Source organism: Pagrus major, chromosome 9 (genome assembly GCF_040436345.1).
Source record: "Pagrus major chromosome 9, Pma_NU_1.0".
NCBI lineage: Eukaryota > Metazoa > Chordata > Actinopteri > Spariformes > Sparidae > Pagrus > Pagrus major.
Window position 1 is genome coordinate 31,454,655 of NC_133223.1, and position 25,193 is coordinate 31,479,847.

General features: G+C 39.8%; 2 protein-coding genes and 2 non-coding genes across 4 annotated transcripts in view; all 4 read left to right on the forward strand.

Annotated features, from left to right (window-relative positions):
* Window positions 1-9,187: 9,187 nt before the first annotated feature.
* Window positions 9,188-12,843, forward strand: nifk (nucleolar protein interacting with the FHA domain of MKI67). The gene is made up of 6 exons (XM_073474363.1): window positions 9,188-9,431; window positions 10,406-10,534; window positions 11,013-11,121; window positions 11,241-11,452; window positions 11,908-11,967; window positions 12,215-12,843. Exons 1-6 carry the CDS (start codon window positions 9,309-9,311, stop codon window positions 12,416-12,418), a joined length of 837 nt encoding a protein of 278 aa, XP_073330464.1. The 5' UTR covers window positions 9,188-9,308; the 3' UTR covers window positions 12,419-12,843.
* Window positions 10,745-10,876, forward strand: LOC141002955 (small nucleolar RNA ACA64). The gene has a single exon (XR_012179673.1). It is a non-coding gene; the product is annotated as a small nucleolar RNA ACA64 (small nucleolar RNA).
* On the forward strand, window positions 12,003-12,130 carry LOC141002954 (small nucleolar RNA ACA64). Its single transcript, XR_012179672.1, has one exon. It is a non-coding gene; the product is annotated as a small nucleolar RNA ACA64 (small nucleolar RNA).
* Window positions 12,844-14,308: 1,465 nt separating the features above from the next.
* clasp1a (cytoplasmic linker associated protein 1a) overlaps window positions 14,309-25,193 on the forward strand; it is an 89,401-nt gene continuing 78,516 nt past the window's right edge. Inside the window, exons 1-2 of the mRNA XM_073473114.1 lie at window positions 14,309-14,434; window positions 18,841-19,581. Coding sequence (XP_073329215.1) covers window positions 19,384-19,581 — 198 coding nt within the window. The 5' untranslated portion in view covers window positions 14,309-14,434; window positions 18,841-19,383. The remainder of the gene's footprint in view (window positions 14,435-18,840; window positions 19,582-25,193) is intronic.

Here is a 25,193-nt window from a genome sequence, read left to right on the forward strand (position 1 = left end):
TTTTGTGTCTGTTTTGTGAAAGTTTTGTGTCTGTTTGTGTCTGTTTGGTGTCTGTTTTGTGTCTGTTTTGTGAATGTTTTGTGTCTGTTTTGTGTCTGTTTTGTGAAGGTTTTGTGTCTGTCTGTTTTTGAAGGTTTTGTGACTGTTTGTGAATGTTTTGTGAATGTTTTGTGTCTGTTTGTGTCTGTTTTGTGTCTGTTTTGTGTCTGTTTTGTGAATGTTTTGTGTCTGTTTTGTGAATGTTTTGTGTCTGTTTTGTGTCTGTTTTGTGAATGTTTTGTGCCTGTTTTGTGAATGTTTTGTGCCTGTTTTGTGAATGTTTTGTGAATGTTTTGTGTCTGTTTTGTGAATGTTTTGTGAATGTTTTGTGCCTGTTTTGTGTCTGTTTTGTGTCTGTTTTGTGAATGTTTTGTGTCTGTTTTGTGTCTGTTTTGTGAATGTTTTGTGTCTGTTTTGTGTCTGTTTTGTGAAGGTTTTGTGTCTGTTTTGTGAATGTTTTGCATCTGTTTGTGAATGTTTTGTGTCTGTTTTGTGAATGTTTTGTGTCTGTTTTGTGTCTGTTTGTGAATGTTTTGTGAATGTTTTGTGAAGGTTTTGTGTCTGTTTTGTGAATGTTTTGCATCTGTTTGTGAATGTTTTGTGTCTGTTTTGTGAATGTTTTGTGTCTGTTTTGTGTCTGTTTGTGAATGTTTTGTGTCTGTTTTGTGAATGTTTTGTGAATGTTTTGCATCTGTTTGTGAATGTTTTGTGTCTGTTTTGTGAATGTTTTGTGAATGTTTTGTGTCTGTTTGTGAATGTTTTGTGTCTGTTTTGTGAATGTTTTGTGTCTGTTTTGTGAATGTTTTGTGTCTGTTTTGTGTCTGTTTGTGAAGGTTTTGTGTCTGTGTCTGTTTGTGAAGGTTGTGTGACTGTTTGTGAAGGTTTTGTGTCTGTTTTGTGTCACATGACCTGGAAGCTATTGGGAAAAAAATGACAATTTTTAATAAAAATACTTGGAAAAATATTTTAAAAATTAAAAAAGCACACCAGGAAGTGTCTTTGGCATTGATATTGAGTTTTGTGTCTGTTTGTGAAAGTTTTGTGTCTGTTTGTGAAGGTTTTGTGTCTGTGTCTGTTTTGTGAAGGTTTTGTGTCTGTTTGTGAATGTTTTGTGTCTGTTTTGTGTCTGTTTTGTGAATGTTTTGTGCCTGTTTTGTGTCTGTTTTGTGAATGTTTTGCATCTGTTTTGTGAATGTTTTGTGTCTGTTTTGTGAATGTTTTGTGTCTGTTTTGTGTCTGTTGTGTGAATGTTTTGTGTCTGTTTTGTGAATGTTTTGTGAATGTTTTGTGTCTGTTTTGTGAATGTTTTGTGAAGGTTTTGCATCTGTTTGTGAATGTTTTGTGTCTGTTTTGTGAATGTTTTGTGTCTGTTTTGTGTCTGTTTGTGAATGTTTTGTGTCTGTTTTGTGAATGTTTTGTGAATGTTTTGCATCTGTTTGTGAATGTTTTGTGTCTGTTTTGTGAATGTTTTGTGAATGTTTTGTGTCTGTTTTGTGAATGTTTTGTGTCTGTTTGTGAAGGTTTTGTGTCTGTGTCTGTTTTGTGAATGTTTTGTGTCTGTTTTGTGAATGTTTTGTGAAGGTTTTGCATCTGTTTGTGAATGTTTTGTGTCTGTTTTGTGAATGTTTTGTGTCTGTTTTGTGTCTGTTTGTGAATGTTTTGTGTCTGTTTTGTGAATGTTTTGTGAATGTTTTGCATCTGTTTGTGAATGTTTTGTGTCTGTTTTGTGAATGTTTTGTGAATGTTTTGTGTCTGTTTTGTGAATGTTTTGTGTCTGTTTGTGAATGTTTTGTGTCTGTTTTGTGAATGTTTTGTGAATGTTTTGCATCTGTTTGTGAATGTTTTGTGTCTGTTTTGTGAATGTTTTGTGAATGTTTTGCATCTGTTTGTGAATGTTTTGTGTCTGTTTTGTGAATGTTTTGTGTCTGTTTTGTGAATGTTTTGTGAATGTTTTGCATCTGTTTGTGAATGTTTTGTGTCTGTTTTGTGAATGTTTTGTGTCTGTTTTGTGAATGTTTTGTGTCTGTTTTGTGTCTGTTTGTGAAGGTTTTGTGTCTGTGTCTGTTTGTGAAGGTTTTGTGACTGTTTGTGAAGGTTTTGTGTCTGTTTTGTGTCACATGACCTGGAAGCTATTGGGAAAAAAATGACAATTTTTAATAAAAATACTTGGAAAAATATTTTAAAAATTAAAAAAGCACACCAGGAAGTGTCTTTGGCATTGATATTGAGTTTTGTGTCTGTTTTGTGAAAGTTTTGTGTCTGTTTTGTGAAAGTTTTGTGTCTTTTTGTGTCTGTTTTGTGTCTGTTTTGTGTCTGTTTTGTGAATGTTTTGTGTCTGTTTTGTGTCTGTTTTGCATCTGTTTGTGAATGTTTTGTGTCTGTTTTGTGTCTGTTTGTGAAGGTTTTGTGTCTGTGTCTGTTTTTGAAGGTTTTGTGACTGTTTGGGAAGGTTTTGTGTCTGTTTGTGAAGGTTTTGTGTCTGTTTTGTGAAGGTTTTGTGTCTGTTTTGTGTCACATGACCTGGAAGCTATTGGGAAAAAAATGACAATTTTTAATAAAAATACTTGGAAAAATATTTTAAAAATTAAAAAAGCACACCAGGAAGTGTCTTTGGCATTGATATTGAGTTTTGTGTCTGTTTGTGAAAGTTTTGTGTCTGTTTGTGAAGGTTTTGTGTCTGTGTCTGTTTTGTGAAGGTTTTGTGTCTGTTTGTGAATGTTTTGTGTCTGTTTTGTGTCTGTTTTGTGAAGGTTTTGTGTCTGTTTGTGAATGTTTTGTGTCTGTTTTGTGTCTGTTTTGTGAATGTTTTGTGCCTGTTTTGTGTCTGTTTTGTGAATGTTTTGTGTCTGTTTTGTGAATGTTTTGTGTCTGTTTTGTGTCTGTTTTGTGAATGTTTTGTGAATGTTTTGTGTCTGTTTTGTGTCTGTTTTGTGAATGTTTTGTGAATGTTTTGTGTCTGTTTTGTGAATGTTTTGTGTCTGTTTTGTGTCTGTTTTGTGAAGGTTTTGTGTCTGTTTTGTGAAGGTTTTGTGTCTGTTTTGTGAATGTTTTGTGTCTGTTTGTGAAGGTTTTGTGTCTGTGTCTGTTTGTGAAGGTTTTGTGACTGTTTGTGAAGGTTTTGTGTCTGTTTTGTGTCACATGACCTGGAAGCTATTGGGAAAAAAATGACAATTTTTAATAAAAATACTTGGAAAAATATTTTAAAAATTAAAAAAGCACACCAGGAAGTGTCTTTGGCATTGATATTGAGTTTTGTGTCTGTTTGTGAATGTTTTGTGTCTGTTTTGTGTCTGTTTTGTGAATGTTTTGCGTCTGTTTTGTGTCTGTTTGTGAATGTTTTGTGTCTGTTTTGTGAAGGTTTTGTGAATGTTTTGTGTCTGTTTGTGAAGGTTTTGTGTCTGTTTGTGAAAGTTTTGTGTCTGTTTGTGAAGGTTTTGTGTCTGTGTCTGTTTTGTGTCACATGACCTGGAAGCTATTGGGAAAAAAATGACAATTTTTAATAAAAATACTTGGAAAAATATTTTAAAAATTAAAAAAGCACACCAGGAAGTGTCTTTGGCATTGATATTGAGTTTTGTGTCTGTTTGTGAAAGTTTTGTGTCCGTTTGTGAATGTTTTGTGAAGGTTTTGTGTCTGTTTTGTGCCTGTTTTGTGTCTGTTTTGTGTCTGTGTCTGTTTTGTGAAGGTTTTGTGTCTGTTTTGTGTCTGTGTCTGTTTTGTGAAGGTTTTGTGAATGTTTTGTGTCTGTCTGTGGAGGATTTGTGTCTGTCTGTGGAGGATTTGTGTCTGTCTGTGGAGGATTTGTGTCTGTCTGTGGAGGATTTGTGTGTCTGTCTGTGGAGGATTTGTGTGTCTGTCTGTGGAGGATTTGTGTGTCTGTCTGTGTCTGTCTGTGGAGGATTTGTGTGTCTGTCTGTGTCTGTCTGTGGAGGATTTGTGTGTCTGTTTTGTGTTGTGTCTGTGTTTTCAGTCTGCTCTGATTGGTCAGCTCACACAGGCCTGTGATAGATAAGAATGACGCTGAACACATGACTGAAGCCAGGCAGCAGAAGCTTCTGGTGAAAGAAAGAATCTCACAAGGACGTTTCTCAGACAGCAACTTCAAAGGCTCATGAAGCTCATCAAGCAGTCTATTAACATACACCTGAACGCTCTACAAGTGGAGATGTACCAGATCTGAACACAAACCTACAATACACTCAGACGCAGACAAATTACACTTTTTGGACTAAGATCTGACCCCTCAAGGCGTCAACACAAGACCTCAGAGTGTAATGTGTCAGTCACCCGGGTGTTTACAGCAGCGTTCAGCTCTCAGTTCCCTGCACTTCTACCATGAATGAGACAACAACATCTGCTTCTCAACCAAAAACATCACCACCGCACAATTGCACGTCAGAGAAAGACTATGATCCTTATTAGTGGCCTGCTGGGCAGTGAGGCCGAGGCTAACGTTACAGCTTACAAGATCTTTGTATGGTGTTGTCAAGCTGGATGCTGTGTGCTAGTCAAAGTTGCACACAGCTGCAAAGCAAATGCATTCCTGCAATTTGATCATTTCTTTTTACTACGGAGCTTCAGCATTACCTTCAGGGCAAAGGCGTCCACACTACCTTGTTACTGGGCTCGCTGGTGAACCACCACTAGCGACAGGTGAGGACAGTGAACCAACTGCTGGCGTCAGGCTAGCTTCTACCGTGGCCCTGAGCTTGTCCCTAGCCAGGCCAACGTGCGTCCACTTCGGCCTGAACTAAACACGCACACTTCAGGCACGCTTCTACCAACAAGGCCTCTGTAACCAGAGACTCTGTATGCTGGCGGGAACGCACGAGGGCTCATAGGATACGCTATTACCAATACCAGTCAGCCGAACAAAGCTCCTGCTTCTGCCATTGCCTGTGTGGCCACAGCTTACAGCTTAAAGGACAGCGCAAGGACATTTGCCCTACAAGATAACTGAACTCCGGTCAAGCTAGCCTGTGACGATCAATGACAACACCAGGTTTGCCTAGCAGACCACTAATGTCTGATTACTGTTACTGAACTTTTGTGCCGAGAACTCTACGGTGGTGAGGTGGTTGTCGTAGCTTTCACAAACACAAACACAAACACAAACCTTCAATACACTCAGAAGGACGCAGACAAACTAACAACCACTGAAGAGAAAGCTTACACAGGTTGCACTTCATTCAGAAAATGCTTTCTGCAAACTAGAGCTGAAAAAGAGGAAGAGGAAATATAAACAATAAGGCTGTAAACAACACCTAAATGCATTTATTTGATCTCATTAATGAACACCGATCAGCCACAACATTAAAACCACTGACAGGTGAAGTAAATACCTAGATCATCTGGTTCCAATGCCATGTTCTGTTGGGAAAGATTGAGTCCTGGCATTCATGTGGACGCCCCTTTGACGAGCACCACTCACCCAAACACCGTTGCAGACCCAGTAAACCCCCGCCTGGCAATGACACTACTCGATGGCAGTGGCCTCCCAGCAGGACAATGTGGCTGCAACACTGCAGAAACTGCTCAGGAACGACCCGAGGAACGTGACAAAGAGCTCAAGGTGTCAACCTGGCCTTCAAATTCCTCAGATTTCAATCCGACTGAGCATCCACTGGATGTACCGAGCCAAGAGCGATCCACGGGGGCCCCAACGTGGATGGGACTTGGCTCTGGTGCATCCCACAGATGCTCAACTGGATTGTAATATGGGGGATCTGGAGGCCAGTTCGACACCTTGAGTTCTCTGTCATGAAACTCAGGTCGTTCCTGAGCAGTTTCTGCAGTGTTGCAGCCACACTGTCCTGCTGGGGGGCCACTGCCTTCAAGGAGTGCTGTTGCCATGAGGGGGTCAACATGGACTGTGGCAGTGTTTGGGTGGGTGGTGCTTGTCAAAGAGGCGTCTACATGAATGCCAGGACTCAATGTTTCCCAGCAGAACATTTGATTGAAACGAGATGATCCATGCTCACTTCACGTCAGTGATTTTAACGTTGTGGCTGATCGATGTATTAACAGGTTAAATACTTAATATTAATTAAATACTTACTACTATAAATGAGATCAAATAAATGCATTTTATTCTTTTTTAACAGCCTTATTATTTATATTCCCTCTAAGTAAAACAAAACACATTTTAAAAATACTACTTGGACTACTTTTATTTCCCCTTCAAGTTACTTTTTTGCCTATTTGCTATTACACCTCCACTGCAGGTACTGACCTGTGTTTGGTCCCTGTAAGACCAGGTATCTCTCCTCTCCGGGTCTGATCACCATACAGGTCAGAGTTCCTTCCATCTGAAGCTGCTTCGTCGTCGGCTTTCTGCACAGTCCTGAACTCATCACTGCAGGGCTCACGGGAACACAGCAGACAAGTCCCACTGTTCACTGAGAGAGAGGAGGAACCACTTTAACATCATGACTACATAAAACATGGATATTAATATTCAAAGTTCAGAGAGCATATTTAGGCTTGGATTGAATTAGCTGAAACCAAATAGGTGAAGCTGCTTCGCCTTGCTTGGTTTTTAAACCTGGTAACACTGAGTACACCTGTCCCTGATCACCTGAGGGGTCTGGATTCTTTGTAACGTACAAACAGGCTTGGGGAGTAACGTAATATATGTAATGGGATTACATAATTAGGATACAAAAAAGTAACGGTATTCTGAGTAAGTTACAGAAGAATAGATGTAATTAGATTACAGATACATCCAGTTACAAAGGGTTTTCTAACAGGATTATAACTTTAATTGAATTTTTAAATTAAATAATTTTATTAATATTTCTTTTCTCTAGTCTTTATTTGCATATGGTGTTTTAGTATTGAGGTAATCTAAAACTAACGAAGGTAATCAAGTTACATTACTTTAATATTATTAAACCTCGATTACGTTACTGTCTACATTTTTTAAGTAACTTTATCAGAACACATTTTTAAAGTAACCTTCCCAACACTGCATACAAGTAACATTTAGTGCTTTATAGACGAGTAATAAGACTTTAAAGTTGATCTATTGACACACAGGGAGTCAGGGCAGTGATTTAAAAACACATTAAAGCAGAACTGAGACAAACACACAGAAACCAGTCTGTGCAGACTGCAATAAGGCTGCAGATTGTGTGTATAAACTACTTCTGCTGCTCAAAATGACCTTATGTGTGTCTGCTTCATGGTGTTACAGGCAGCACTTCAGGTATATTTCATATCAGCTGCTGTTATAACGTTATAAACCTCTCACAGAGCTGCTGTTAGTGTTCATTAATGTGATAAGAGATGACAGAGAGGCGACAATAACCTACACACACATCATTAAACACAACACAGGGGCCCTGTTAGCTGACTGTGCTGTATTCAGAGCTTTTCACATATTCAAGCTAACACGGTTGTATGAACATGCTAACGTGACACAGCAGGATCACGGCTACACACCTTAGCTAACATGCAAACCTGTCTGTAAAAACACGACTTTTAAAAAAAAGACGAATTTTAAAAAGGTTCATATGTCGTTACCAGTTGATAAAGGCAGCTGAGCCGCTGGTTACATGTTTCCCAAACCCTGCAGTGCATCTGCAACAACTTTAAAGTCAGCTAGCTAACAGCTACCATAACGACTCTGTCACTTAACAGTAACCTTTAGCTAACCAGGTTTCATGACGTCTTAAAAATGAACTAATTAAAAAAAGTTTCATGCCGAATTTACCTAAACAAGCGACTTGTTTGGGATAGTGTCTCAGTATGAATTTACTGTGTCATTACTCCTGTCATAAACAAGGCAGAGAAAAAAACCTTCAAAATCACAACGGAGGTTTGGTGTACCGAACAAAACACAGAGGGATACAAACTAATTGATCTATACACACACAGCAATAAATGAAACTGTACTGAACTGCACTTAAATAAAGCAGATTCACACAGAATGGTCCAGTTACCTGGTTCGTGTCCTCAGAGAAGAGCTGCTCCGATCAGAGTGAATCTCATCAGCGACATTTTAAGAGGGAATTAAAAGTTTTGGCGCGGATCGCCTGTCTGAGTCGTGGGCGGGACTTATTTTGCGCGCGAAATTGCCCTTTTTGGCGCGCGGCGCCTTCATTCGTCACTGAGTCTGTGGGCGGGACTTATACAGACAGCACCTGAGTGACAGTTACCTGGATCAGACCAGAGATTAATAGAGCTGTTATTAAGATTAAATAAAGTCACGATACTTTAATATTGTGATACTTGGTTTACATTTCTGACTTCAGTAACTGTATCACAATACTTTTAAGAATAATGCAGAAGGAAGATTTTATCCAAATTCTTCAGGAAAACCCCAAATCATCATCCAGAAGATTGGGTCTTGGGTGCAGGTGGGCCGATCAATAAACAGATGATGAATTTTCATGAAAAACATTTTTTTAAAAATCGAAAAAACACGCAAATTCAAATTCAATCCCACCCCTTCTCCATCAATCTTTAGCTAATAATTCAGCATAGGCTTCCTCATTTAATCATAACTTATGAATATATAAATAAATAAATATGTAATATATATGTACATGTATATCATACATAAACATAAAAATATATGTAATTTCTAACCAAATATGTCCTGCAAAATATAATTAATTTATCAACATTATCTTATGTATTATAACTTATATATTGATTTGTTTTTGTCTTGTATAAACATGTACTATTCCCATAATTAATTAAATATGTTATACTAATTTAAGTAGGTATGTATTCTCCAGCACCTACTTACCCCTCACCATACATATCTACATATTTACACTTTCCTTTCTGCATAAATAAATAAATAAATAAATAAACAATGCCTTCCTGCATCCCTGTACCTTGTGAAAATCATGTTTTTGTACATTTATTAACCACAGACTTCAACAGTTTTTTAATGGAAAATCTTGCAACATATTTCATAAATTATTAATGATTAACCAATAATCGATGACGGTTATCAATTAAAGAAGCTGCTTAAAATGTGCATCCCTAAATCCAGCAGCTGCTTTCACCTGAGTAAAGGTGTCATTTCTTCCTCCACCACTGGGCAGCTGTTAATGCAGTGCGTCCTCCAGGCCTGTAGGGGCGCTGTGCGCAGCGCGCCGCAGTACATCAACCCTCCGCCACCCTTCCCTCGGCTTCTTCTTGGTCGTCGCCACATGGACTGCCGGAGGAAGAGACCAGCGTGGTTCGCAGAGAGCTGCTCAACGAGGCTTGTTGTCATTTTTCGGTCCATGTCTCGTGTAGTTAATTAAATCGAAATGACTGAAAGTAAAGCAGAAACGCTTTCCAAGCCGCCCAAAGAGCTGCTGGCTCTGAACCCGAAACAGGAGTCCGAGTTCAAGAAGAAGGTCCAGGAGGCGAAGAAGAACCAAAGCAGCAAGGTGGGTCGAGAGGAAAGTTCGGCCTGAAGCAAACATAAAGCCACGTTAGACGAGGGAGCTTTTACTTTATTGTTTTATCTAACAAAATCTGTTCACTCCTAAAGGTAACAGCTGTTTAACTGAACTGTGCAACTCGTCGGATTTTCTGACCAAGCTAATCAGAAATGTGCGCTAGCTTAAATGCTACTGCTAATCCTTTTAGCCACGATGGCTACGTACTTTACTTTTTACTCACACAGGATGGATTATTGTGCATTTAAAGGTCATTTTACAGTTTATAGAAACAAAAAATACAAACGTGGATATCATACTTATATTTAGTAATAATGCCACAAATATGAGGCTACCTAAAGTAGAGTTAGCAGCATGGTAATGATTGTAATAATGATAAAATAAGTCGTGGTGGTTCTGGGGAATCACAGGTCTTCATAATACAGTACGCGAACTTTTACTGGTTGCTTTTCATAAAGGATCTTTGTACATGTAAAATTCAAATTAACAGCCCTTTATATGAGGGTAATAGAAGAGGCTACGACAGCACAATTAATTGAAATATAATCAAAAGTGTACTTTTTGTGTGGAATATATCATAAATGTGTGAAAAACGACATCATAAAGAAGAGCTGTAGTGCTGCAGAGATGTCCTCGCCTACAAATCTTCTCCTGGTGTAAGAAAACATGTTTGTTTGGTACAGACCCAGACTGTCACATCATCATGATTGGAAACCCACTAATCATAAATTCATGTCGTAATATCTGTCAAAGTGAGCCAAAACAAAAGCCCAACAAAAGCCCCTTTTTATTACAGACATTTTGTCTTGTCATAGTTTTAAATCCCAGGTATTTACACCGGTATCTCTAAGTATACCAACTATATCTGTTATTAGATAAATGTATAACTGATTCTTGCCTTGCTTTACAGTGTACAGATGTTAATTTATCACCTTCTTGTTTCCTGTATTTGCTGTTCACAGGGGCTTCGTTTGACTCCCGGGGTGATTTATGTCGGTCATCTGCCGCTCGGGCTGTTTGAGCCTCAGCTCAAAACTTACTTTGAACAGTTTGGTAAAGTCCTGAGGCTGCGGCTGTCCAGGAGTAAAAAGGTAAGAGACCAGAGTGTAACCTGTGTATATTTTTGAATATGCACCTTATCTTAGTTTTTTATTTTTGTCCACCTTACTGACATTTTATTTGTACACTGATTCTATCAAGTTCTACCTTAACTTACTTCCAAGTTTTAAAAAAATTCTTAAATTTGGTAAGAATTAACAAGATGAGTGATTAAATTTGAAGTTTTCCCTCTAAAGTTTGGCTCAGACTGAAAATGATCTCAGATGTATCAGTGATCTGAGGTCAGATAACTGAGCCTAAAGTATTCTGGTGCATTAAAGCTTATCACCTGTTCAACCTCTTGGCAGAGCGATAAAACCCATGTTCCAACAAAAGCACAAGTAAAACTAAAATTAATTTTCAGTGTAAAACCATTAAATGGAAATAAGTTTAAAATGGAAGTCGGATGAATCAAATGCAGATGTGTGATATTCATCTTTTTTTCCTGTCATTGTCCATCTTTTATTACAGACAGGTGGAAGCAAAGGCTACGCGTTTGTAGAGTTTGATTGTGATGAAGTCGCCAAAATTGTTGCAGAGACGATGAACAATTACCTCATGGGGGAGCGACTCATCAAATGTGAGTATTCATGTACAAGTCTGTTAATTAGCCGCATGATTTTACCCTTTAGTGGGACAATGATACACATCCATTTACTCGCTGTAAAAGTGCTTTAAGGTGATGCTCTTGCTTTTCAGGTCACGTGGTTGAACCAGAGAAAGCGCACGAGAAGCTGTTTGATGGCTCCCGGAGGGAATTTAAAAAGCCCTCACATCCTGCTGTAGCACGCTACAACAAGAAACACACACTAGAGCAGATCGCCAAGACGAAAGAGAAACTGGTGCGGAAAGAGTGGAAGCTCCGCAAGAGACTCGCTGAAAAGGGCATCGACTATGACTTCCCTGGATTTGTAAGTCAAGTCAATTTGTATTTATTATATACAGTATATACTATATTACATTACAAATTTGCCTAACAGGGTCACAAGCATTTACTTTCTTTTGATGGCATCGTCATGTTTGGTCTATAAAATGTAGAAAAGCTGAGAAAAATTCACAATTTCTCAGAGTCCAAAGTGACGTCTTCAGAACAGTCTAAAACCGAAAGACTCTTCGGTCTACTTATCTTCACATTTAAGAAGCTGGAACAAGAAAATGATTGACATTTTTGCTTGAAAAACGACTGAAATGATAAATCAAACACTCGTTGCAGCTGTGAAAAACAGTCAACCTCAAATATATGCTCATTGAATATTGGACCAGAACCTTTGCCTTGAGAGTTTCAGAATATAAGTGTCCAGAAATATTTATGCTTTTGTTGTTGGTATTACTGTATTTTAACCTTCAGTTCTTTGTGTTTTTCCAGGCTGCCCAGGTGCCTCCGAAGAAATTGTCTGACTCCATCAATGCGTCTACATGTAGTGATGTAAGTACACTCATGATATTACATTTAGCTCTGGCACATACTGAAAATGACCCCAGGTGTATCAGTGATCTGGGGTCAGATAACTGTGCCGACAGTACTGTGGTGCGTATGCTTATTGCGTGTCATTTAGTGGCTGCGTGATAAAACCCATGCACCGACATCCTGTATCAGCAGAAGAATAAACAAAACAAATCAACATCAGCGCTCTGATCTGAATGATCTAATGAGTTCCTCTCTTCGACTTTAGGACACCACACCGGCCTGCACCCCATCCCTCCTGGAGAGGAGGAAGTCGATGGTCGTCGACGATGATGCAGATGATGAAATTGTCCTTAAGATGCCAGCTGTAGAGAAAGATGAAGAGTGCTCCTCAGAGGAGGAAGGTGGTGACAATGAGGAGGATGAGTCGGAGAGTGAGGAGCATTCTGAAGAGGAGGCCGAGGAGAAGTGAAGAACGTTCTTCCCTTCTTTTTTTTTTTATGGACTGTCAGGAGTACAGATGCATACATCTGGATCATGTATGGACAACTTTGAACTGTGTTCAGAAGTCAGTGTGTCTGTCAGTATGTGGAAATCACAGTAAAGTTGAAAAAGAAGCTCTTAGGAAGACTCCACCATAATTGTGGGTGCTACGTTAGTGAGCACTGTGGATGATGCTCGAAACATCACACTGAGCCTGATTTACAGGCAACAGTTGTGCGTGGACTTCTTTGACATGTGGCAAATGTGCATTTCAGTCTTGGAGCAGGCAGTTTCCTTTGCCATAAAGTCTGTTGATACAAAACAGAACATGTTTTTTTTTGTTTTATGATATAAAAGTTTGGTTTAATCGTGCTTTGTAAACTATGATCTATAAAAATAAATAATGATGAAGTACTCTTGAGCTGTCCTTTATGATACGATGAATGTGACATAAAACACTTGCATACACACACCGTCGGTGCAGCACTCACTTTTTCCTACAGGCATTTTGACATGTCACGGTGGGAAAGATGATGGCTGAATTCCATTTAGCTGCTTTAGTTTCAGTGCACCTGGATGGCACACAGCCACCATTAATGTCAATAACACCTGTTCTTTTCTCACAGTAACAAGACAAAATGTCTGCCTATTGGATTACTTTAGTCGTTTATTGTATAGTAGTGTCACGTTAATAGGGTATATATATTTATGATTACTAGAGGCTGTGTAATGGTTGATTCATTAACATGAACATCATGTGATCAGAAGGTTTTCACTAAGTAGAAACTTTATAAAACCATACAAGATTTTTCCCGATGAGAAACTGAATGCTGTGCGTAATGAAAAGTAATTATGTTGTGTGAGGATGTTCGTACCTGAAACAGTCAGCTGTGTTTGTGGGTCTGAGAGCAACTTGTTTTTTTCACTTATGGAAAAAATAAATATTTCTGAGTTTGTATTATTACCGCAGTATTGTAATTATTAAAATTCTGAGTTTGAATTTCTTCTCCAAAACTACATAGTGCCCCTTTAATGTGTAAAATCAGTGGAGTTACCCTTTAAGCAGATATGTTGCCAGAAAATTACTCCCGACACTTTTACTGAAGTACTACTGGTGTAGGTGGCTTTCACTTTTACTATTACTAATATTTTAACACAACATTTTTACTTTTACTTTCACTCAGGTATGACTTTTAGGTACTTTTACACTGAATAAAGAACCTTAGTGACTCAGACTTTTAATATTTACAATATAAATGAGATAATAATACAAAGTCAGACTTGTTTTTTTTTTTTTTCTATAAGTGAATAAACAAGCTGTTCTCACACTCCTTGAAGCTAAAAAGGTGGCAGGGTCCGCCACATATAAACAAAGTAGAACAGTATGAAATTGTTTGTTTGTTTATTCAGTTTGTTTAGGCAGAAAAAATATGAGTCAGTGAAGATCTTTCTCTTCTGATTCTTCCCCAAAACTACAGAGTGCACCTTTGAGTACATTTAATTTCACATACTTTATTATATTTTATTAAAATACGGATGACTTTCGCTTTAACCAAAGTAATATATCTTTGCTTTTACTCACCTTTACACTAAATAAAAGCACCCTTGACATAAATATACTTATCAATTTCCAGAAAGGTGTCTCTGAACACTGTGTATGCACCAGCTATAACACATGCAGAACACAAACTACCACCCACACACCACACGTGTCCAGTAGATGTCGCTATAAGTGAAGTTTTACCCACCATGATCCTCACCTCTCCTTTTTTTTTTGTTGCATTGCCATGCGACAGTTTTCCAAGTGCCAACATCATCCCTGGATCGACTGCGCATGCGCACGACGATCCCATTCTCGTCCTGCAGGCAGCATTCCGGGTGGAGAGTGTGAGAGAGAGAAAGAGAGAAAGACAGGAGAGGTTTTGAGGCCGTAACACTGTTTATTCACACCGAGGAGCGGGAGCTGCGTGTCCGGGACCCGGCTGCGGTGTTTCAGCAGGATATGGTGAGCAGAAACGCGGGGGATGTGCGGGGACAGCCCCGCGCCTCCTCGTCACATTTTCTTCCCTTTGTGCCGCTGCCTGTCTGTTAACTGACGTTTCATTGAAAGGAGATGCTAAGGAGGGCTAGCGTTAGCATTTACCCCCCTACACACCTACTCTGCCCGCTAAACAGGGGAGGAGGGGGTTTATTTTAAAGCTTTTTTAAAAGACAATAATTAAAATTAATCCTTCACAGCCATGGAGGGTTGTAATTCATAGAAAAGCTTGTTTTTCGTGTTAGCTGGGAGCAGAAAGGAGCTGCTGTCATGGGGGGGCTGCTTTGCTAGCAGTGATGGTCAGCTAGCTAAAGCTAACGATGGAAAAAAGAAGAGGTGTGTGTCTGTGTGTGTGTGTGTCTGTCTGTGTGTGTGTGTGATAATACAGACACCAAGCAAATGTGTGTGTCAGGGATGAGAGGCTTGTCAAAGTGAGAGTGGTTCTGGTCCAAACAGAACAAAGAGAGATGGTAATGTCAGGGTGCTGTAATCAAACAACATGGCAGAAACAGATTTGTGTGTTTGTTGTGTTTTCACGGCTTTAATTTACCAGTTTAAAGCCTCACAATAGTAATAACACACAAACTGTGTCGTCACCACACTGAGATGTCTAGCCTCGATACGATACCTGAAAAAATATCGGTATTTGATACCGATTTCACAGTGTTTTGATTATTAAAAGATAAATATAAAGAGGCTATCACATGACAACAGCACACAACTTGTCTTAGCTTGTAGCTAGAGCCCAACCGATATGCAGCTTTTGGGGCTGATACCGATATTGGGGATTAAAAAATATCTATATCGGCAGTGATACACAAATATTCTGCAGTGATCCCTCAAATGTGGTTATCAACGCACACAAAACAATGTATGGAGGCAGGATATTTTACAGTTTACCAATAGAGATTATTGTCTAAAATGACATCAGCGAATTGAAATGGTAAACTTTACTTGAAATTCAATAATCTTTATCATCCCAAGCAGCGTTTTGTGTGCTGTGTTCTTTAAAACCAAAAACTTTTCATGTTGGCTGATATCAACAACATATATTTGTCTATATCTATCTATATCTGTGATAGACCAATATGCAAAGGTTTTGGTTTTTATGCCAAAAACGTTGCTTGGGGTGATAAATAATTATTAAATCTTGAGTGAAGTTTATGTTTCATGTTTATGGCAAAATGGCAAGCAGTTTTAGGGTGCCATAATCAAGCATATTAAAAAACAAATCTGTGTATTTGCTGAATTGTCATGGCTTAAATGTAATAGTTAAAAGAGCCTCAAAATATTGATAATAGACCTAACAGTGTTGTCAGGATACTGAAATGTCTAACTTCCATCCACTACCTTAAGAAAATATCAATTTTCAAATAAATAAATTAAAAGATGCACTACTTTGAGTCGGACGCAGCACGTAATCTGCAGAGTAACTAGTAACTCAAGTTATCAAATACATGGAGTAAAAAACATATTTGCCTCCAAAATGTAGTGGAGCAGAAAATGAAAAATGCTCAAGTGAAGTGCAGCGCAAGCACCCCAAAATTGCACTGTAAACCTGGTGCCTACATTACCCACAATGCAACTTCGTCACTGAATGACCTCACTGGAGGCAATTTATCAGATTACATGCAGCTTCCTCTGGAGCCTAAAAAGGCTTTATAGTACTTTTCCCTCCTTGAGACCTGTAAGCATATTTAATGCGTGAAATTGGTTGGAGTTACCTTTTAAGTACAGTACTTGAGTAAATGTACTTAATTACTTTCCATCACTGTACTCATGCACGGCCTTGCAAGGGATGCGGGCTGGAAATGAGCTTTCAGCTGGACACCCTGAGCACATCTGATGCATTGCCTCTCCTCAGGTAACACAATCTGTTTTGTGCCCCGCTAAATGAACTAACAAATAAATCAATTTAGCAGTTATTACCATAGTCAACGAGTGCAAAAGGAAACTTCTCACAGAAGTTATTGTTCCAACAGGAGAAAGTATTTCACACATTATGGCGCCAAGAGGGTCATAGTCCAGTGAATCTGGCCCATATCTAGCCGCTCCAAGATTAGCAGGTTTGATTTTCACCTCCCAGAACAAAGGCCCGCATGTGATAGAGGCTGTTGAAGCATTCCTTTCTACTAGATAATCTTGTCACACAAAAAGCCCGGGGTTATTGGGAGCGAAGACGGCCAGTCAGCATATGATCCAGCAGTTTAGAGCCGGAACAAATAAACACCACAGTGACGTCCTCGTGTCTTGATCACTCGAAGCTCAGCCCCCCTCGGCCCCCAGTGTTTCCACGGCAGTCGCTGGTTGTCAGGCTGAGCAGGCTGTCAGAGAAAGGGGGTGTGTGTTTGGGTGGGGAGTTCATCCGGAGCTGTGATTCAGCTGTCTTGTCTTCTTGGTTTTTAATTGTTGATTTCCCTAAAAATGTTGATTCCTGTTTGATTTTTTTTGAAAGCAGCACTGTCTATAACTCTCATCAGTGGCTGTTGTGTGTGGCTTTGCATAATTAACTTCCTCAGCGCTCTATTTGGAAGTCCCCTGAAGTTTTGGGGACTTACATACACTATGACCAAAAGTATCCACCCAAACATTAGACCCATATGTGATTATTTATGGATGTGCTGCTTTAAATGTCTCAGCTGTTCCGGTAAGATTTTGCACCCTGGCTCCAGAGATTTGCTCTGATTCAGCTACAAGAGCATTAGTGAAGTCAGGTCCGGATGTTGGGTGATAAGGCCTGGCTCACAGTCAGCGACCCAGTTCAGCCCGAAGGTGTTGGATGGGATTGAGGTCAGGGCCCTGTACAGACCAATCAATTTATTAAATAACAAACTGGGAAGACCTTTACTTAAATGGAGCTGTCCTTGTGCACAGTGGGTTCTTAATGATTTTAGATCATGATTGATCTTTAAGGACGTCCACAATCAACTATTCAGGTAAATCATAGAGATTGCTGTATTTAAGTCCTCTTACTTCTGGTTTCAAACTTGACATAATCTCATTGACTAGCAGATCCAAGCTCGTACAATAAGGTAGCCAACTTGTTGCTGATTGGACGAATTACTTCACAAAGCTCTTCCTTGGGTAATATGTTGTAAACAATTAGGTGTGTCACAATTTGACTTTCGAATTAAGGTCACATTTCAGTTCACTTACAGCAATGTTGGCTTTGCCATTGTTGGACAATCACATCATTGTTTTTATGATCTGATAACTGCCATTTATTTTCATAGTTATCTTGAAAATAAGTAGGGATTTCTTACAAGACAGCTCCAGCTGATCCAAGATGCTGCAGCCAGTGTTGTAACAACAACTGAAATACTATTACTTGTCCATAAATCAGTCAATCAGTCAGCGGTTCTGGATTTTTGGCTGTTCCTACAGACAATGCTAACGTTTTTTAAAATCCAAGCTTAAGACCTACCTGTTCACCACTGATTCATTTTCTTTTATATCAAATTTATTTGTAAGTTTGTCTCATTGTCTTTGTTTTTATTCTGTGTGCTGCTGATTGTTTGTTTGTTTGCCTCCTTTTATTGTTCTTATAATTTTTTTCTTGTGGTTTCACCTGTGTAATCTGTGGTGCACTTTGGGCTGCCTTTTGGATATGATATGTGGTATATAAATACATTTCCCTTGCTTTGTCTTTATCCTGGTGGCTTTTTGCAGGTTCGGCAACTTCAAATAATACTTAACAAAAATAAACACATCAATGATGTCTAAGAAATAAAATAAACCCAGCATTTCCGATGCTTTAAGAGTAACCTCCGGCAGTGACTACTAACAAAATGTAAGATTATTAATTCATTTAGTGTATAATGGAGACGTTAAGTTGGATAAAATGATGCCAGGCTGCCAGCCTGACTGGATCTACCAGTCAGCCTTCTCTTTCCTGAGAGATTTTGTGCCCTGTGGTAGTGAAAGTGAGGTTTATTGATTGTGCAATCAACATTTACTTCATAACAATAGGCTAAAGCAAGTTTAATGTGAGTTTTTTCAGTTTAATATCTTTGGGTTTTGAAGTGTTGGTTGGACAAAATAAGCAATTTAAAGCAATCATCGTGGGCTCGTTTCACTTCTGTTCACTGATGGATTTTTTGCAAAAATAATCAAGAGTGTCTCAGCAATTTTATCTGCAGTTGTTGGAGGCCTCCTGACTTTTGTCTAATATATCCTTTGAGGACAGGAGGTGTCCATTTGTTTTTTGTCATATAGTGTACAACACTGGGTTAACTTTTTTATTAACCAAACCACTCTCATTTTACCTAAAGATAAAAAACGGGATGTACCAGGAGGAATCAGTAGTAATGTTATTAAATTAAGAGATTTGATGATTCATTGACTCTGTTCTGTTGTCTTTTCTGCTCCTCTAGGGCTCTCCAGGGCAGATCCCGGGACAAAACATGGAGCTCTAAGCTAACCGCCTCTCCATCCCTCTCCATTTGCTGCCTTGCACGCCGCTCGCCAAAACCACCTCTTCTACCCCTGCTGTAGCGGTTTGGCTCAGACTCCTCGAAGAGACGACGAGAGGAAAAAAAAACCCCAAGTGGGAGGGAGTAGTAAACTTTCCCCAGCTGCTGTCCAGACACACACATGCTGCATTGCTGCCATTCCCCAAGCCCTGCTCCATCCATCCCTAGGGCACGGCCACTAGCTTGCTAGCGAGCTAACGCTTCACACAAAGACGAGGCCTGTCCTCGGGGATAAAAATACAAGCAGACTGTGTACACTTGCCTCTTTTTTTTCCTTCCCTTTTCCGGGTCACCCAGCCACTCACTCATTAACTGGGGCTCCTTTTGTTTAGCTGTCATTCCCGCTGCTTTAAGCAGTGGAGGATTGCTAGTAGGCAGTCAGTCAGTCATTCATTCATCCAGGCAGACTGAGGAAGCCTGAGGAGTTGGTTATCAGAGGACAGGATGACAGAGCCTAGCATGGAGAACAGCCTGGCCCTGGTCCTGCAGAAGGACGTGGGCCGACGGCTGCAGGTGGGTCAGGAGATCATTGATTACATTTTGGACAAGGACAAGTCCCACGACCTGGAGCAGGATCAGACAGCACTGGACAAGATGGTGGATGGAATCGCCAGCTCATGGGTCAACTCCAGCAACTTCAAGGTAAACTCCACTGACGAAGCAGTAACCTATTGGTATCATGGGATAGTATTAAGTTGTGGCAAGTTTTCACTCACACTGGGTTGAGCCTTAAGGTCCTGACACAACGAATGTCGGGCTGTCGGCGAGCGTCTGTGGTGCAAGTTTTTGCGGTGTGTCCAACACTATTGGCACTCGTCAGCTCTTTTCAGTCGACTGAGCCTGTTGAGTCTGCCGCCGAGCCTGTTGGTGAGAGACATCCCTCTGATTGGCTGTTCAGCTAAGCGAATCATCCCTTGAGCCTGTTGCTGTAGTATCCTGATTTCTGTCACCTCCACCTCTTCCCCCAGCGCCATTTGCATCGTTTTATCTGACATTTTCTCGATTTAGAAATGGCTATATTAGCAAGAGTGTTGCTGCATTTTGTCCTCCTGTTTCCATTTTTGAATGATGAATACAGACTACTGCCACCTGGTGGTACGGAGAGTTATATCTTCCCACGCAGGCGCAGGATGCACGAGCTAGCTGGCCGTCGGCTGTACTCTTTGCGGTGTGTTCAAGTACAACTTTTTGGCCAAGACACAGGCACAGGTTTGATGTCAGTGTGGTGTGTCTGGGCCCTAAATGATAACTAAACAGCTCTATGGTTCCCCACTTAAATCCTTCTTTAGACAAAAGTACATTACTGCACTCGGGCATTTCTGCGTGGGCTTTTTATTTTCAGTTAACAGCTCATTTTCCACCCGCTGATGTTTTCTGTCAGTTGTGGACTCATAAATGTAAGAGGTTGTGTTTTGCATGCTTTAAGTGTTGTTCTGCCTTTAGTTCATTCGGAAATGTCTGTTACGGCTCATTCAACTGTGAGTTATGCTCATGTTGGCGATAAAGAGTGCAGAGCAACTTCACGGTTATCTGATTTTTAAAGGCTATCAGTCATTTGGATATGGTCTGTTTTCAAATGTACAAACAGAGCTGAACATTGAAAGTTTCCCTCACTCATATAATTCTCTCTATAATGATTATAATGCTGGTCTTTGAGTCAAAACGAGCAAATGGATAAAAGAACTACAGAGTTCTCTGTTTCTTCATTGTACAGCCACATAATGGCCTTTTTCTATTTTGTTTAATGAGGAATTTCCAGTTTTTCTTACTGTTCGTTCTGCAGTAAAGCGAAAGTGTTCTCAGGCCCGTAACATTATTGTTTTCCCTCACCAAAGAGCTGGCTTACATTCTTCTTCTGCGATTGATTGTGCTTTATTTTGGAGTTCAATCTGGGGCACAATTTTATCTGACCCTGAATTGTGATTACATCAGCAGTTCTCTCAGTGCCCAACCATGGGTTGCTTTCTCTGCCATGAATGTAAGAACACATTGTTTACTAAAGCTCCGATTTCATGTTGGGATATGCTGCTTTTGCTCTGTGTGGGCCTAAAAAATGTCAGAGATATCTGCCCGAACAAAGCCAAGCCTGCCCTCCATGCCCTACATACAGTATCTCAGCGAGGTCGTGGAAAGCTTTTAGTTGTGTTTGTGTCTCTGCAGTCGCAGTGCTGTGATGCCACAGTCTGTTGTGCCGGGACGGTAGTTTTTATGTGCTGCAAATTACCATGTGTGTTTCACTGCTCTGTTTTTGTCCTGAGAAGTCTGGCACATGCCTGAGAGAGAGAAATGGTGAGGCCAGAGAGACCAGAGAGGGACACGGAGCAGAGGCTTAATTGGATCTGGCCTGGTTACAGCCTCTGGTACTGGAAGGCCCAAGTGGGCAGAAATGGGGCTTCACAAAGAGGAGTCAATACTTTTGGTAGCAGACAAACCACCCTACATTGTGCCAAAGAAAAGTATGGCCTCATTTTGGGTCTTTTCTTCTAAAATTTTCTTTAAAAAATGCATCATGTCATCTTAAATGTTGTAAGGACTGCTTAAAGGCCCCCTACCTATTGTAGAAAGTGAGGCTTCGATGTCGTTTGGATTATAAAGCAGGTCTAGGTGCTACATAAATCCTGTGAAAGTATCGAAATGCTCAGTTTTCAGGCGAATTCACCAGTCTGTATGTATGCCCTCAGCCACGCCCCTTGTACAGCCAGCCAGTCCTCATCAATACAAACATATACGTATATATGGGTGTGAAAGCAGCTTATTACGACCCATGTTTACGTGTTGTCTTATGCTGGGACCTCTAGTGGTTTTTATGTAATCGATAGATTATCTGTTAATCACTAATAATATATGAAATATGTTGGACATTTTTCCTTTAGAAAACTGTTTTAACCACTAATTTGATCTACGTTTGATGCAAAATTAGAGTAGGAGTAGGAAAAATGAGAACATTTTAATGGCAGAGCTCCTATTTGTTGTCATTCAACAACTGGCTCAACATGATCCAACCCACATTGAGGCTAATAAATAGCTAAAATTTGATAATATCAGTCTCTATAGAATATCTTTTTCAATTTTTTTTATTTCAAATTGCTTGTATTTTAATTAAATACACATTTGTTTTAACCTACGATGAATTATTTAGATTAGAATATTATTATTAAGAAGGTTAGAGAACATAACAGCCCTCTCTTTGTGTTTCTGATGTCTTTTCTTGGAGCTATAAATCTTGTGAAGGCTGAAGTGATTCGCACTGTCAACCTGTGAAAAGCAGGTGATGACATTTCCTCGTTTTAAGCTCTGATAGTGCTGATAGAAAAACTACTCGTGTAGTGTTGTTAGGCCAAACAGTATCCTCAGCACAGGCTGAGCTGATCACTTGGCAACTAATGTGGAAACTATTTAGTTTGAGAGAAAGAGAGAGAGAGGGTGATGGATTCATTCACCATAAATGGAGCTTTGGGTGGATGCCTGTAATACCAAGCAACTGTTTAAAGACAGAGCTTTACAGTGTTTTACACTCTCCTGACCTAAACTTTAGTGTCGACCCTTCCGTCATTCAGGGTGTTTTCTTTGCTGCACATACTTCTTGTGTTTGGATAACAAACATGAGGTTGTGCTGCTGATGAGCTGACAGGTCAAGTGTAGGTGAAAACTTTGTGCAGAAGAGCAGAATCGTAGTGTGTTCTTCGTTGTGTATCCGTGACTGGATAGAGTTTGATATCATGTCAAATAGGGCTGCAGGTATTTTGATTATCGATTAATCTACCAGTTATTGCCAAGATTAAATGATTAATCGTTTGGTCTGTCAAAAAATTAATGCTCATCACAATTTCCCGTCTTCAAATTGCTCCTTTTGTCCAACCAACAGTCCAAAACCCAACGACTCTTCATTTGCTGTCATAAAGGACAAAGAAAATCAGCAATTTCTCACATTTGAGAAGCTGGAACCAGTAAATGTTTAACATTTTTACCTGAAAAATAATTGATTGAGTATAGGGCTACACAATAAATCAGAGTATTATTATCAGCAACAGTTTATTATTAAATAGCAACATGTCCATATCGCAAAAGCTGCAATTTTTTGTTCTCCAGATGTAAGAAAACAATCCAAACAAATGTCACATGATCATAATTTTTATAGTTTTTAAAATGTTGTTATTAAATATTTAATTTTCCTTGTGAATAAATAAAATAGTTTTTAACGCTGGTATTCACTGTGGCTCTGTGCCACAAACAAACACAGTGGTGGACATTTTGCATTTGCACTTTGTCACATTAATGTTTTAGGAAGTTCTTGAGCCTTTGTCGGCTTCAGCTTCAGCTTCAGCTCCAGCTTCAGCTTGCTTGCTTTAGTTCTACAGTATGTTTGCATACTTACAGCTTTTGTTTGGTTAGTCTCAGGTGTGCTATCTGTCTCAATACCTGTTCCAGCTGAGTTATTATGATGCAATCTAACATACAAGATGATTATATATGCACGCTGCCAGACTTGCGCAGTAGGCTCCAATGCATCTTAGGAACCTAAAAACAGAAAAGCCAACTTGTCTAAGCTTGGTAACAAGACTTGAAAATGTTCATACATACATGGAAGATTTGTTCATCCTGGGAAAATGAACTCTTACAGTTATTTCTGAATCTAAGGAATAATTCCTTGAATAGCCACTGAGGTGTCTGCTGTTAGATGCAGCATATTAATGTGAGTATTTGGAAAACATATTGGAATGTTAGTTGCTGTTGGGGCCTTCCTGACCTGGAGATGATTTGGTCAGGGGTAAGAGGTTGATGACATTGTAAACAGGTTGGACCTGCTGATGGCTTGTTCAGCTTGATTGCTGACACGGGATTGGACAGAGGTAAAGGGGTGCCTCTCTTCTTGCCTCTCTTCTTATCTCTCTTCTTATCTGTCCCTTCCTTTTGATTTGAACAATATGTGGTCAAGGTAACAGGTATAAAATGTTAAGTTTAGCAGAGTCATGGAAGTCCTGGGTCAGAGGTGAAGAGGCCTCTCTTCTTATCTGTCCCTCTTTGATGTGGATCATGTGTGGTAATTAAGTTTTTGACCAAAACAAGCTTGGTATATAAGGAGCTGTCTGCATATCTTCGAGAGAGTTTTCATTATTCGGCTGGAGACTCTCCAAGTAACGTGTTACTTGTTTACGATACTGAACTTATTGTAATAAATTTGTTATACAACTAAGACAGTGTCGGCGGAGCTTTTCTTCAAACATCTTCATCAGCATCGCCACAGAATATACGACACCACGTTCATATCTCACAGAAATGAAAGTATTGAGATGCTACAAAGCTCTCCTGAAATACCCTTGTAAAATATGTCCAGCCAATATATATAATGTGTTCCCACCATCTCTTGGCCCCAATACACAGAAGTGACTGTGAGGAAACACTGAAGTTGAGCACTCTTGTATTTGTTTGTAATGTCTTCTTAAAACAGCACAAAGCATGATCATCACTGATCACTGTTGCCAGGCTATTCTGACTGTTTCTAAATAGAGCGATCGATGATTCACGCGCATGCAATTTCAAATGAAGCGAGTCATGTGTGCTGTGGATGGACACCTCTCGATGCAGTTGTCACTTTCCAGAGCGAGCTCCTTCTGCGTGCCCAATGATCCATCTCAGGGTGTGTTGAGTCAGCAGCTACATCCCGGCTGTGGTTTCAGCTGCTAAATAAACTCGAAACAAGTCTGCATGTACCTAACGATTGGCTAAACGCAGAGGTGTGGTGATGGCGAGGGAAGGAAGAGTGAGTGAGGGGCGGCAGCCTGAATTCAATGTGACGGTTTTGTAGATAATCTGCAGTCTGCAGACACGGTTAAATTTAGTCTGGTCGATGTCTGAGTGTGTTTGTGGGTGTATCTGCTCATGCTGCATGCACAGCCCTGCTCGACATGTGAAGTGTTCCCTGTCTGCTCCATAATTGGTGCTTCATCCTGTAGTGTGTCATGCAGAGACCACGCCCACCTCGAGATTCGATGTTTGCTTATTGTTTATTCATTTCAGTTTTTCATTGCCTTTTATTACATTTTATGCATTTTGTTCAATACTCACACCTGCAGTACGGATACACTGGTACCAGCTGCACTTCCTTGCTCTCTCTTCTTTCTTTGACAGTGAGTTGAAACACAGACTCTGCAGTGCTCACAAAGCCCCACCTCGTTTCACTCACTCAAAGAGCTGTCTGCTCGTCACCCCTCTCATTCACTGTTTTGTTACAGTGTTAGCTCATCAAAGATGAC

What these genes read in the sequence shown, in the direction of transcription:
- nifk (XM_073474363.1), top strand. Translation starts at nt 9,309, where the DNA reads ATGACTGAAAGTAAAGCAGAAACGCTTTCCAAGCCGCCCAAAGAGCTG. An exon ending in GGGGGAGCGACTCATCAAAT is followed by an intron (nt 11,122 to 11,240) that starts GTGAGTATTCAT and finishes CTTGCTTTTCAG; the next exon opens with GTCACGTGGTTGAACCAGAG. An exon ending in ACTATGACTTCCCTGGATTT is followed by an intron (nt 11,453 to 11,907) that starts GTAAGTCAAGTC and finishes GTGTTTTTCCAG; the next exon opens with GCTGCCCAGGTGCCTCCGAA.